The sequence below is a fragment of the Toxorhynchites rutilus genome, chromosome 2, assembly GCF_029784135.1.
Source record: "Toxorhynchites rutilus septentrionalis strain SRP chromosome 2, ASM2978413v1, whole genome shotgun sequence".
Lineage (NCBI taxonomy): Eukaryota > Metazoa > Arthropoda > Insecta > Diptera > Culicidae > Toxorhynchites > Toxorhynchites rutilus.
In genome coordinates this window covers 140774149-140788531 of record NC_073745.1, presented here as the reverse complement: position 1 = coordinate 140788531, position 14383 = coordinate 140774149, and the positions used below count along the sequence as shown (strand labels likewise).

Genomic DNA, 14383 nt, shown 5'->3' with positions numbered 1-14383 from the left:
ATATGTACATGTACACGATTAAACCCGGCTCTGTTACAGCTAAATACTAATGAGCCTAATAAATAAATGGGATAAAAAAAAATTGACATTTTCCAAAAAGTTGTCTAATTATTTTTCGAATATTTCAAGCATGCAAAGTAGCTTAAATGTCCCATGTCTTTACACCCACAACATTTCACTACTATCTGAGATAGTGCTAGCGATTCGTGAGTCCCACTCGCAGATGAATTAGTCAACCGTACTAAATCTCGTCTCGACGCATCGCTAGCTCTGTTGTTACTGAAGCATACACTGAGTTTCATAACTATAGAACCATTCATTTTTTCTGAGTTTCCAGAGATATGTAAGAAGTCGGTTGAACTGAAGTAGATAGGTAAAATATAATAACTTTATTCATTTATAAGACTGGCAATTTGAACTTTATTGTTGTGTCCACACACGAAACATTCAAAAAACAAAAATTCCAGTGTTTCATAACTATAGAACCAGAGGGAAAAATTCTCACTTCTTTACAAAATTTACGTCAATTTCACATGAATTACGATAAGTTTCTAATTTGTAGGTCATCTTTAGTTCTCAATCAGTTCAAATAACCCATTCAATGTTGTTTCGACCAAGCTGCGCCATGTTGTAGTGTGTATCTTGTTCTACGGAGAGGATACTGCTCGTTTAAACTCTTCAAATCACTCATACTGTAAGCTGCGTCTACTATTCGTACGATCACTCCGCATAAGCTCTCAATAGGGGTATGATCTAGTAAACAAGCTAACCAGTCCAGAATCTGAAGCCCCTAATCATTAAACCATGCCATGATCTTCCGGATTTTATTAATTGATGCCAGTCTTATAATTGAAAATATTTTTTATACCCTATACTACATACTTCAACCGTCTTCTTACATATCCTGGAAACTCAGAGAAATGGAGTGGTTCTATAGTTATGAAACGCAGTGTATTACTTGCGTTATTTCTGAGTAACAAATTGGAGAATATTCGTGTACAAGTGCATGTCGGAAGAAATTTCTTCGACGGAAACTCCCTCGGCCAGAACGGGTACCCGAACCCCGGCATGATATCTCTGACGGTAACCGTCCGGCCACAGAGGTACTAGGCTAAGAAATTATTCAGAAATAATGTCTTTTTAAATGTTTGGTAAATCTCATACGCTTGAAAATATTGACGTAAAACATCCAACGGCGACTCATTTACATCACAATAAAACAAATCTTCATTCCCTGCTAGCAGAAACAGAATACAGAAACGATTCCACGTGCATTTGCAAGCTCTTGCGCAACGAACCCGATCGTTAAAGCAGCGGTTGTGAAAACGAATTTCGTTGAAAAATTATACAAGTCATGGCTCAATAACATCAACAACACTCGTTAAACGAAGAACACGTGGCGAACTGGCTTCACCCCATCGTCATTAATTTTCCAGGCGTCCAGAAGATTGCGTCAGACAGCTTTCATGGAGCAGGGAGGAACAAACTGCTTCAATCAGCTGAGACCGATATATTCTGTGGCAACAAATTGATCAACTGCTGATATTTACAGTCACAACATCGCCTCTGTCTCCATCTCACTTAACCAAAGCGCAAAACTTGTACGACGTATCGGCAATAAAAACAAAATAATTATATTGATGAACCCCATTCAACTCACAGTGGCTCCATGATTCTTCTTCTCCCGGACAGATTCTGGTGACATGTGCGGTGCTACTATTGGCCGCGGCCTGCGGGATGCCCATCGGATACTCAGCGGTTCTGCTTCCCCAGCTATACAACGTGAGCGAACCATTGTACATCGATGTCGAGATGGGGTCGTGGATTGGTAAGTTTAACAATTTGTTCAAATATGCTGATATGGGAAACGGTAAGAAATTTTGGTTTAATTTAACAAATTGGTATTCCAAAGATTTCCGACTTGAATACGGGGTCGAAATTCTTCAGATATTTTTTTCTCGTGCGGCTGACACAAATGCATTTTTCTGCAACACCATGCAACTGATAATTATCAATGATTACATGCTGTGCGATATGGTACTTTCCTTCCGTATGCGGCCACTGCGTAAACACAATTACACCCGATGCTAGCGAATGTCGACGAAGGTCCGACCCCCAGATGATTCTAATGAATCGAAAATAAAAACCTTATTAGCTTTTATGTGGAGGAGAGCAGCGTCGCGGGAAAAAAGTAGGTCAAATACAACCACTCGATAGCGCACAGCAGCGGCCAAGTGCATACAGATAATCAGCAGACAACAATGACGTAAGCCGGCGTATTAAACGTATGGCCCCTGTTGGAAATATTTCTCTTCCTCAGGAGTTGTCGCGCGCCTGAGGTCAACCTTCGATGTACGGAAATATGTATGGGTGACTCGCAACACTCACCCATCATCCAAAATTGTCGAAAATTAAATGATTGTTCTGTTTTATTCCGGTCTATCATGAGCCTTGATAGGAATTTATTTGCCTACAACTAAGAGAGTCGCTCCTCTACTCCTGCGCATTAGCATCAACAGCATCCAACCGGAATCCAGGGTCAATAGCAAGTAGTCGTGCGCCATTTGTTTTCGCCTGTGGCGTATCGACAGATGTCAAACCGTGTTATTAAGAACGCTTGGATCGTTGTACTGCTATCCTATGCTTTAAAAATTCGCCACATAATGGTTGATGAAGACTCGTTTAGTACTATTATTCCTTGAGACTCAATCGATTTACAGATTTACCCAATCTTGGATCTAAAAATCTTCCATTTCATCGCATCCATAAACTACATCTTCTTTATTCTACTCTTGACATTATTTCACTACGTAGTTATATGTCAATTACTGGCATTGAATATAAATCTATGAAACTGCGACGACTAAACCGGCTCAACCAGCCGGGTGCTATGATTGATGCTAGGATCGTTAGCAAAATCTCAAGCAGAGTGGGATACCCAATTCATATGAAAACAAAGGGAAAATGTCAGTGGGATACCCAATATGTTGGCTCCTGTCAGTTCAATAGGGGTTCTCTAAAGACGTCACCCGGCTGGGCTCAACCGACAAATGACGCCCCTCGTTAATTACACATATTTTACTTGGGCTTCATGTATTGTCACACCCAACAGAACAGTGCAATGTTGCAAACTATTAATCTTGCACAAATTGTCAGTGATTTGCCCACGGCAAATGATAAATAAATCAATTGGAACAAATGTAGGGCATTGTACACTGCACAACATGCCGTAACGCAAGGGATTTTCACACTTGGACTGTACTGTCGGTTATACAAACAATTGGCGATCAATTATAAATTGCGGTTCAAGTCACTTGTGTAATAAACCCCAAGTGGGTTGGGGATAAACTCAGGGTGAATCGAAATCGTGCCATATCGCAATATACAGCACATGGTATTGGGAATTAAACTTAAAAGACCCCAAATGTTTTGTTGTTTATGCGTTATCGTATATCAATGACATAGACCTCGTTCATCACGTTTTTCCCCGACCGAGCTGGGAATGATCTTTCCGTGTGACCTGCGTGGTTCCCTGTGGACTAAACTAAAAATAAATTTATAACTTTGTTACTGTTGTTCCCAAGCTCTCCAAACGAAAAGTCGTCTGTTCCAGAGACCAAAGCAAGGCTCAACGTGTACAAGAGTTGCACTTCTCCTACACGTAGAGAAAATATTATTAGGGGAAGTGGGGGCATAGTGGTTGCCCTAAGGAATATGTCCATTTCCAGCGTTCACATACCGCTACAATTTCCGTTTTTCTAAGAATATTATAGTTCAACATATTGTTGTTAAGGATAGCATACGGCTTTTACTATAAAATTAAAAAATAGTACATTTTTCATCATTAGAAAAAAGGTGAAAAATAGAACTTTTTTTTGCATGGAGGTAAAGTGGTCACCTAGTGGGGACAAAGTGGTCACTCGCACATATCAAGCTAAATCGGACAGATTTAAGCGTTTTTCTCGTTTGCAGAATGTGATAACGTATATTAGCTTAAGTAAACATTTCACATTCGTAAAATTGGTGTCTCAATGAATAAATATTTATACTTATCTTTGTTGGCCAGCAGTACGGAATAGATCAAGGAGCCGTTGTCAGAAATTGCTGGCAGAAATATTGAAGTCGAAGAGATCGAAATTGTCGTTGAAGAGCTGGCAGATTGAACGAAAGGACTCATGTAATCCATAATTTCTGCTTCGTGGTTCCAACAGCAAAAAATCACGTTGGCGAAGTGGTCTTTCAGGTACATACACATTCAGTTGAGCCAGCAATGGATGGCAGTCAATTTCTCCTGCAATTAATTTAGCGGCAAATGTAGCTTGAGCGATCTTGCGTCTAACTGTATAGCTTCAAAACGGGCGATCCATCTGGCGTGATAAGGACACCATATAACTAAATTCGATTCCAATATTGACCGAACAAGTGAACAGTACAGGGACCTGAGACACATTGGGTCACGAAATTCGTCGGCAATTTTGAACATGAAACCTAATTGGCGATTGGATCTAGCAACAATATCGTGGTAATGAATCCGATAGGATAGTCCACTATCCAGGATAACTATGAGATCCTTGAGGTGTTGTACTCGGGTTAGACGGCAACCAGAACATGCAGTTGCAGGTAGGAAGCCCCCTTTACCAACACCAACTGTAGGACCGGGATGACGGTGATAATGACTGGCGTTAACAGAAAGCAGGACTAAGTCGGGAGGTGTAGGGGTTTCCTTGATACCTGTTACAGAGTGTCCCGGAGCCAGCGATGTAGTGGACATGATAGGAACGGCGGAGCTGTGATGAATTAGTTTTTTGCCAGGTCAACAAATTCTCGGAATTGTAACCCGGCAGGCCATGAGGCCGGATCGAGTGCCAAATCTCTCATACTAGGATCCAGACCGATCTTGAATGACACAAATGTCATGTTGCTTGTATCCCTGCCTTTAGGAACCAATCGGAAAACGTTTACAGAATCAACGGTATCCAAACAGCGCGACACAATATTTTGCACGTCACTGTCAGAGATTAGTGGTTTCAAACGAGATAAATACAACCAAAACTTAAAACTTAAACTTAACTAGCCATTGCGCTTGAGATAGATGGCAATGATTAACGCCGGCAAGTAGGCTGTATCGGTGTATGAGATGATTTATAGCTGACTCAAAATACAAATAGTACGACCAGAAAATGCAGTTTGTTTATATACAAGTAGTGATGCCAAAATTGTATGCACCTATGACCACTTTGCCCCCAAACATCAAAGTAATTTCTATGCTAATTAATCGCTGAGAGTGAACAAAATTTATGTTCACCTCTCCTAGAATATGTGAACAGTCGTCCAAACTGATGATTTGTCCAACATATCAGATTGAATAAACTAAATTTCACGAGAAATTGCTTAGATATCTTGCGCACAAAACTACGGCCGAATGGCTATCGAGAGAGCAATTTCTGTTTATATTTATATTTCGACATGCGACAGCTCTACTGAAGTACAGGGTGAGTCAAAATTCATGAAATTCTTCAAACATAAGGTGCCTATCAATACGGTGTTAATAGTCAATGGTAATACTACCAAACAAGCAGGTGACCACTTTGCCCCCCCATGACCAATTTGCCCCCACTTCCCCTAAGTGTAAGCGGATACGAGAATAAGGCCCATATAAATATTCTGATGGGAAATTTATAATGGGAAACATATATTTCTCCCGCACTGCCGCGAGCCACGGTGCGTCAGAACGAGCGTACGATCCACGGTTCTTTACAAATAAGCCGAGGCTCTTAAAAGAACCACTGCCGGTTTCACCCGCACTGGTTGGTAAACTCTGTTCTTATGTCAGCTATGAAAATTGACTATTACTTGAAAAATGACCAGCCGATTAATGCTGATTTTTCTCGCAGATTTTGGTACTTCAAAACACATGAAATATTTCTCCAATTTTTTCTACCGCATTGAGTTTCGATGATGTATACGCCGCAAATGTAACTCATTGAAACTCAGTGTGTGAGCTGCGTGACAAATTTGAAAACCATTATGTCTTGGATTTCTACTCCAGATATGTTCCAAAAGCACGGTTTTCAGAACTAATAAAACGTGCTCATTTTATTACTTCTTTGTTTGAATCCACAAATATTTGTGAGCAATTGTTTCAGTTATGAAATCAAAGTCAAGGAACAAAATCACTGAAAGTCATTTCGGAAACACGCTTTGCATCGCTATCTCTCACATTTAAGCTGGTTTAGATAAAATGGCTCAAAAAAGTAGTTCGAGTGAAGTCGAAACAGTGTTGGAGTACGTTTGTATTGAAGGATTTATACAAACGTATATTGAAACAAACAAAAAATATTGTAGACCCTTTTTGATGATTGAAAGAACGTCCAATTTAATCTTGATACCGTATTTCATATTATCAAATATAGCCATAATTCTGTCAGCGAAATCGCGACTGCTCTCAGCGGAGAAATTTGGAGCAAAGAAAAGTGGTAACACTGCAGTCGTGTTGTCAATTCCCCTTTTCTCTCTCACCATGTTTCATGGTCCCATCGATACTTGTTCTGTTTCCTACACTGAGAGGAATAATTAGTATATATGACCAATTTTTTGGTAAATATTACCAATTCGTTAGTCATTTTCTACCCTACTAATCATTGGTACATCCTACGAATAAAAATTGGTAGGCATAAATGTCAAACAAAACTACAGTTTGTAGGTCTAATGTTGGCTCAATTTCGAACTTAGTAATGGCTGATTTGTTGGTCCTCCATTGGTTGGATAATGACGATCTTTTTCAAATAATTATTTTGTATTGTGAATATTTTTATTCTTATTGATATTCTTATTCCATTCTTAATTTTATAAAATTATTGAAAAAGCTTTTCCTGTAGGTTTTCCTTTCCCTTTCCTGTTTCCTCAAATCGGCACCACGTCGTACGTACTCGGATGGGACATCAAAACAGTAATCCTCGATAATGCATGTCGCACGCTCTTCGTTTTCCTTGTTGGTTACGGGTGTCTCATAGAGCCCCCGCAGACTGCAGATTGTTTTACGGCCGATAGTTTGATCGGCCAACTTAATCAGTATGGAGAGATATGCATATGCGCACATTATACCGATTCAGTTGGGTTGGTTTTTGCACTAACAGTCCAGCTCGATCAAATTTTCTGCCGATAAAAGTATGCAGTCTGCGGGGGATCTTATGCGAATACGTTGTCAAATATGACAACCACACAGAATAGCGAGACTTCTACAAAATAGAACGAATTGCGTAATAAAGTAGCTAGTGCAGTTTTTACGACTGCGTGAACCCTTGCTATTGTTTTCTATAAACAAAAGCTGAAAAAAGGAAAATATTTAGTTAAAATGAATCATAACAAAAGCAAAATGTTTACCTCCGAATCGTTTCGCTTCCACTAGACAAATGGCGATTGCACACACACAGTTGCTAGGAATGAAAATACTCAAGGTTACTTATCCTATGAAGTAAAATGTACAAATCATTGGTAGGGATGTATATTGCATCTGACATCAGTTTAACAAAGTTTTGGTAACATGTACAAAAAATGTGTACATTTTACCAATGTTTCGACTACTAAAGGTTTGGTAGCTGCGCTTACTAATGTTTTCCTCCAGTGTAGCAACGATAAAGTTCGGTCTGTACGTGAAGCTTGTGGCAACTGTCACGTTATTTAAATGCGGAAAACGGGCAAAACAGATCTAGGAGCTGCTCAAGCCGTTTTCTATCGATGAACGATTCGTGTTCCGTACACTACAACAGTACAAAAAAAACAGCTGATGAGATGATACAATGGATTGGCCATTTGCCAATCCATCGTATTATTCACTTTTGGCAAAGTTGAAGGAGCGTGCGTGTGGAAAATTCTCATTGGAACTACCAATTGTTGAAGAATTCTATCGAGATGCTGAAGCGATTGACGATTGGCCTTAACGTTTTCGACTCTGCTTGAAGAAAAGATGGTCGAATAATTTTGCCAAAAATGTTAATTCTGGATACTTCTATACCTTCAATAAAAGATTTGGGTTTTTATCTCATTTTGTACTCGAGTTATTAATTTCACAGGTATAGAATTGTATTCTTTCTAATTTACAATAAAAAGTGAGTCTAGAAGATACCGGTAAAATATGTAAATTTTACATTTCATTATGAGAAGTAGTGAGAAAAAAATCATTAGGGCCCGCGGCTATATTAAAAACTCTAATATGGCCCGCACCATGTCTATACCTGGCCACCACTGATCTAGACAATGATTCTATAAGGGAAACATAACAATATGTGCCCTCAGATCTCACAAAACAACACTTTCGCTTATGGGACCGAACTTACCCCCAGTTCCCCTTGTACAGTTTAGATTTCTATGCCGAAAAATACGCCATGAATATCTTCTGAAGTTGAAAGCTCTAGAATACGCATGACCACAGTGCAAGTCGGAAGAATTTTTTTGTCGAAAAATTACCCGGCCAGAGCGGAACTCACAGCATATAATGTGTGGCGCTAACCACTCAGCAACGTGAGCACTTTAACACTGGGTTTACTGAACGCGTCATTTTGACGCAATTCGAATTTTATAAGAAAAATTACAAAAACCGTGTGCATTTTTATGATCGAGGTAAATATATATTGACGTCTATTTTTTTTCAAAAGAGCTGAAATATCGAAATTCTCTATGTGGTATACCTATCGCTACTAATATGCGTTAATTTGACGCGATCGTAATAGATACAGAATTTTGAGTAAACATGCAAACATTGTGTGGTAGAAATGTAGGGTAAGTCGGGGTGAATTGGTCATATGGGTTGATTTGGAACACCCATTTATCTCAAAAAGTACGGCTCAACTTGGTTTTTTATTGTTGAACCGTATGTACCTAACGTGAAAAAACTTTGATAGAATTCGTCTTAATTACATGTGATTTTCTTAAAGAAAAATCGATCTGCATTTACTAGTTGCGTGAATACATACAAAATCGAACAAACCAACATCATTGTTCGGGCACAGACGTTACCTGTCAGAATAAATTGCAAATTATCACTCGCTAGAAAACTTAAACTCTTAAAGTAAAAAAACTCTTAAAGTGGTTATCGAAACACTGATGTGTAGCGCATCGTGCTCGCCACTTTTATAGTGGATTGCAGTGTTGCGTATTTTCGATAGGCGTGGTTTCGTTTGCTGAATTTTTGTTCGGCACTCGGAGCGTCGGGCGCGAACAATCATCTACCCTATCACATGCATAATTAGGAAGGATATTCATCCTAAGTCACAATATTATTCCTTTGAATTGGTTCGATTTGGCACCATGTCACTATGCTAAAACCATGATGGAGTGGTATGAAGTTAATAAGATAATTTTACTAAAACCTGCCAATCCTCCCAATTCTCCTGAGTTACGCACAACCAAAAAATATTGGTCTCTGATGAAGTGGGCGCTTTCTTGAAAGCAGAAGACTCAAAAGTCAAACATTTCCAACAGTCCTGGACAAGAGCTGCCGGTAACGCCATTGAGGAGTCTGTACAAATTCTTATGGATGGAGTGAAGCACAAATTTCCAGTGTTTCATATGAATGCAGAATGTGTTTCATATGAATGACTCAACGTGTGAATTCGTAAACCATAATCAAAATTTATGGATCATATGGTTACATTGGAAATTTTAAAGCTAACGTTTACGTTAACTTTAACATTAAGTTACATTTTACTACCGTTTCTGGGTGTCCAGAATTTTGCGGATACAGACCTTAATAGCATTTAAAGTATTTCCTATTCATACCGTTGATTAGCCCAAACAATCAGCCACCGTTTCATTCATATTTGAATATTAATCTGTTTACCGATATTTCTCGTTCCGCAAACCTACAATATTTTTTTCTATATTTCAATCCTCAAGCCAGCGTCCACAGCCTCGCTACACCTATTGGTTCGTTCGCTTCCGGTCCAATTATGGATCGGTGGGGTCGGAAACCTGCCTTGCTGCTCGCCATCGTTCCTCTGCTGAGTGGATGGATCTTTCTCGCAACGGCATCATCGCATTTCCTGATTCTCGTGGGACGAGTCGTCGCGGGTATTTCCGTAGGATTAATCGCCGCCCCCGCTCAGGTACGTTAAACCATATATGTGTAACTGTGTATCACATCACAGCTTCTGCAAACTCATGACAAAATTTGTTGAATATTAATTCAAAAATCGCGCGCTGCGCCATCGCATTTGCAGTGCCAACGAACGACCTTGCCAGACAGTTATCCGATTCCCGACTACAGAGTGTGACAGTAAATCCCCATGCGATATCAAATTTTCAAGACCAGAGTTCTTATTCTCTGCTTTCCAAAGAACTTACGGAATAGTGATGTTCAAGTTTTGCTACCTATTTATAGATCAGACACCCTCTTCAGTTGATGTCATCTAAATTAAACATAAATTCGGTTGTTTGGCACAATGAACGCCTCAACAAAGCAAAACATTCATATGAATTGAATATTCCCAGTTCGGTAGCAATCCGCCCCGAAAAACCCGGAACCATTTCTCACAAATCTCAATTTATTTGCGTGTGGCGGCGCTGGACGGCGATGATGACCGCTCAAGTGACTTGTGTATGTATGATAATGTGCGCCCGCATCAACGCCAGAGTTCACTCCATACCGTTCGAATGCAATAGCCGCTGGGAAATGCTAAATCGTTCGACTTACGTGACAGCTTGTTTGCTTATGGATATCTGGACGATTATGCGCGGTGGTCGCCAACGTGGAAGAAAGCGATTATTGACCGTGAACCTCACTCTTGGTTTGGCTTGAATGGTCGGCGAGCGACTGTGGCGTTTATTGAATGACGGATAAAGCTTTTAATGGAAGTCATAATGACATAAATTCAGTGTGAACGACGATGTACAGTTCTGTTCCGGGACGCATTTGGTATTTTCAAGTATTTGGTAGTTTATTTAATTGACCTTTTTTGCAGTTCGATAATCGATAGCACTGCTAAAATTGATAAGTAAATCTCATTGAGGACTGTTAAAATTCCTAATAAAATAAACAGTTCTCGAGATGTTTTCATCTCATTGATTGATATTATTTTATTGGTTGTGTTCTGAAGTACACTATATGAGTTAGGAATACGACATCTTCGACATGGCCGCTCGGCACGTATGCAGATCTTCATCCTTTTCTCGTATTTTTTAATTACTTTTTGCACACATGGGTAACGACAAATTCATTTGCAAAACAGGTGCGATTTTTTTCCGTTCATCGTCTGTGGCATTTCAGCATCGTTGATTTATTTCTTAGAAAAGCTGAAAAACAACTTTTGTTCCTTAATTGGTACTTTTAGGGTACGATATAAAAAAATCCATTTGCGTAAATTTTCTTTATCGTGTTTTGTTCATCGATGCATCCCCCGGTTTTGACAGCTAGTTGTTTACATCTGACACAAACATAATTTCCGTAGCTGTAAAGTTAATTTTTAGTGCGTAGAGACATGTTTTCGACGCTGAGGAAGCTTCCGGAAAATGGTTGGAAAGCAAATCTCAACACAGATCCGAAATGTGATTGTGCGTGATTGAAGGTCTCAACGCAACATTGCTGGGAAGTATGGGGTAAGCCGTGATGCGGTCCAGCTGCACATTTGGAAGCATCAGATGCTCGACAGCGTTTTCCCGATCGACCGGGAAAAGGATCGAAACGTAAGACTGATGCAATAACCGACACGCTAATCATCCGAGAAGTAATGAAAAATCCCCCAACGACCATTCGGCCGATTAAAGAAAGGTTCCATCTGGACCCTTCCAATCGCACCATTCAACAACGCTTGGTGGAACGAAACCTGAAGAGCTACTTCGCCAAAAAGCAACCGATGATCAACCGAGGGACCATGTCAACTGGAGTTCTGGAAGCGCGTTATTTGGTCGGACGAGTCCAAGTTCGAGCTGTTTAACAAGACAAGACGACTCCGAGTCATGGCATCTTGTGGTATGTGGACATCGGCATTGCTATCAGAATATGCATCAGCTTGGTTTGCAAATTTTGTATGCTCCCCGCGATTTTTTTCTGAACTGTCCACGTAGAACATGAACGGCCACTTCAGATGTTTGTGTGTAGTTTATGAACAACCCTAAAACATTTACTACCTCAGACACCACTATCGCAGGATTGCCATTACTACAGAATAATTTTGATATCCATCTACAGAAAATCTGCATCATTTTCTGTCTAGAAATCCATTAGATGTTTTATAGAACGACTTCGTCCCGCCCAAAATTTCTAACTCTCGAGTTATTCAGAAATTTGTGTTTCATTTGTATGGCAGCCCCCCTTAGAGATGAGGGAGGAGTGTTTATTCACCATAGAAACGTTTAATGCCTTCTAAATCCTTCGCATGTCCAATTTGACTCCATTTGCTTGATTAGTTCATGAGTTTTGCAGAAATTCATGCTTCATTTGAATGGCGCCCCCACCCTTATAGAGGAGGAGTGTCGATTCACCATTCCCTAAAACCTCTACATGCCAAATTTGGCTCGACTTACTTGATTAGTTCTCGAGCTATGCAGAAATTTATGTTTCATTTGTATGGCATTCGCCTCTACACAGCAATAAATTATTTTCTTCATATCATCCCTGGAATGGCATTAAGGTTCTCAGAAGAACCTTTGCCGTGAATGGCGTACCGTTTAAAATTTGCAAAAAGTTTTCGAGTTTTTATCCGATTATCACCAAAAAATGGGTATCAAAGGTGCAACGGTAGTAAAGATGAAAATGCACGCCAAGTCGCCGATAATGTAAATGGTGTTTATGGTGCAGATTAGAGATGGGCAAAACAGTTCACTTTGATGAACGGTTAGTGAGTGAACCGTTCATCTACGTGAATCAGTTTCTTTTGAACCGTTCTTTCGTTCAGCGGTATTAAGAACAACATAGAATGTTGGCTGGAACCCAACATCAATAGAATTAATAGCTATTGATATCGTTGGATTGGATAGTGTACGTATGGTATTTATGTAATAATTTGATCCGCACAAAATATGTGCAATTTTTCATATTCTCTTTTTGGACAACACACTGGTTCCATGTAAGATTACATATTTCATAATGTTCATTCAGGGAAAAAAATCAACAGCGATTTTCACTACAATCAATCATACAAACAATCACAATAACACGTACACGCAATAGGCCAATCAATGAATTGAAAGCCACGAAAAATCTTTTTTCTCAATATGCCCTCACTATAAAATTTTATGTTTACCTAATCCATGAATCGCCCCAGCTTCCCCCAGATTTTTTTCTGATAATCACGAAATATATGAATGTTAGGCGGAATTGAAAGAATACATGTAATTGAAAATATATATTTTTGCTTTTAAAACTACACAAATATTTGCTACTTTTAACACAAAATTGAGTATACATTAACAAAATAAACCCTGCGTTAGATGCATTTTGCTCATCATGACAATATCGTTTTATTTTCCTTACAAGCGTTCTCGTTATATTTGTTCATTCCGTCCAGCGCAAATCAGTTCAGCTGCACTAGTTCGTTCGCAAACAGTTCGCCCGCAAACACTTCGTTCTCAAACAGTTCGTTCCCAAACAGTTCACTCTCAATCAGTTCTTTCCCATACAGTTCACTCGCAAACAGTTCGTTCTGAACCAGTTCGTTCACAAGCAGTTCACTCTCCATCAGTTCACTCTCAAACAGTTCACTCGCAAACCGTTCTTTCGGAATCAGTTCGTTCACAAACCGTTCGCTCGCAATCAGTTCGTGGGGAGAACTACCGTTCTTTGAAAAAGAACGACCGTTCGTTCACTCTTTTCGGCGAACTAGTTCGTTCGTACCGTTCGTGAACGGTTTGCCCATCTCTAGTGCAGATACTGTAGCAGCTAATTATGTTCAATTCGTTTTGTCGATTACGCTCAGGCATATTAAAGATAAACCTCACACAGGCAGACCCGTCGTCGAAAATGTCGATAAAATAATAGAAAAAAATAGTCGTAGCATCGCCTAGGGTCTAAAGATCGATCAGTTCTAAACCATTTGATAACTGTAAAATGTACCGAATTTTGTCTTTGTTAACTTCCATTGTTAACAACCTGTAACTCACAACTGAATGGAATAAACAAAAATAAAACCAAAAGTTTTTTAGTGTAAAATGTCACATATACAACTAGCATAAAATTGAAATTGTACGATAGATATTACGCGAGTTTTCGATTACCACAGCCTATCTATCCAGAAAATGATGGATTTCTTTTTCCTGAACCTAATATTAACAACGAGGAAATCTGCTAGCACCAATATTGGAAATAAATTCTGAATTACAGATTTGAACAAAACAAAACAAAAACATTAAGCATTGGACAAAATCAACATTTTGAAATGAAAATTTGATG

The 14383-nt window shown here is 39.4% G+C and overlaps 1 protein-coding gene across 5 annotated transcripts in view; it reads left to right on the top strand.

Moving 5' to 3' along the window:
* Positions 1 to 14383, top strand: part of LOC129764327 (facilitated trehalose transporter Tret1) — a 222338-nt gene that overhangs the window by 205751 nt on the left and 2204 nt on the right. For all 5 annotated transcript variants that reach the window (XM_055763297.1, XM_055763295.1, XM_055763294.1 and 2 more), the window contains 2 exons: positions 1693 to 1828; positions 9895 to 10103. In XM_055763297.1, coding sequence (XP_055619272.1) covers positions 1693 to 1828; positions 9895 to 10103 — 345 coding nt within the window. The remainder of the gene's footprint in view (positions 1 to 1692; positions 1829 to 9894; positions 10104 to 14383) is intronic.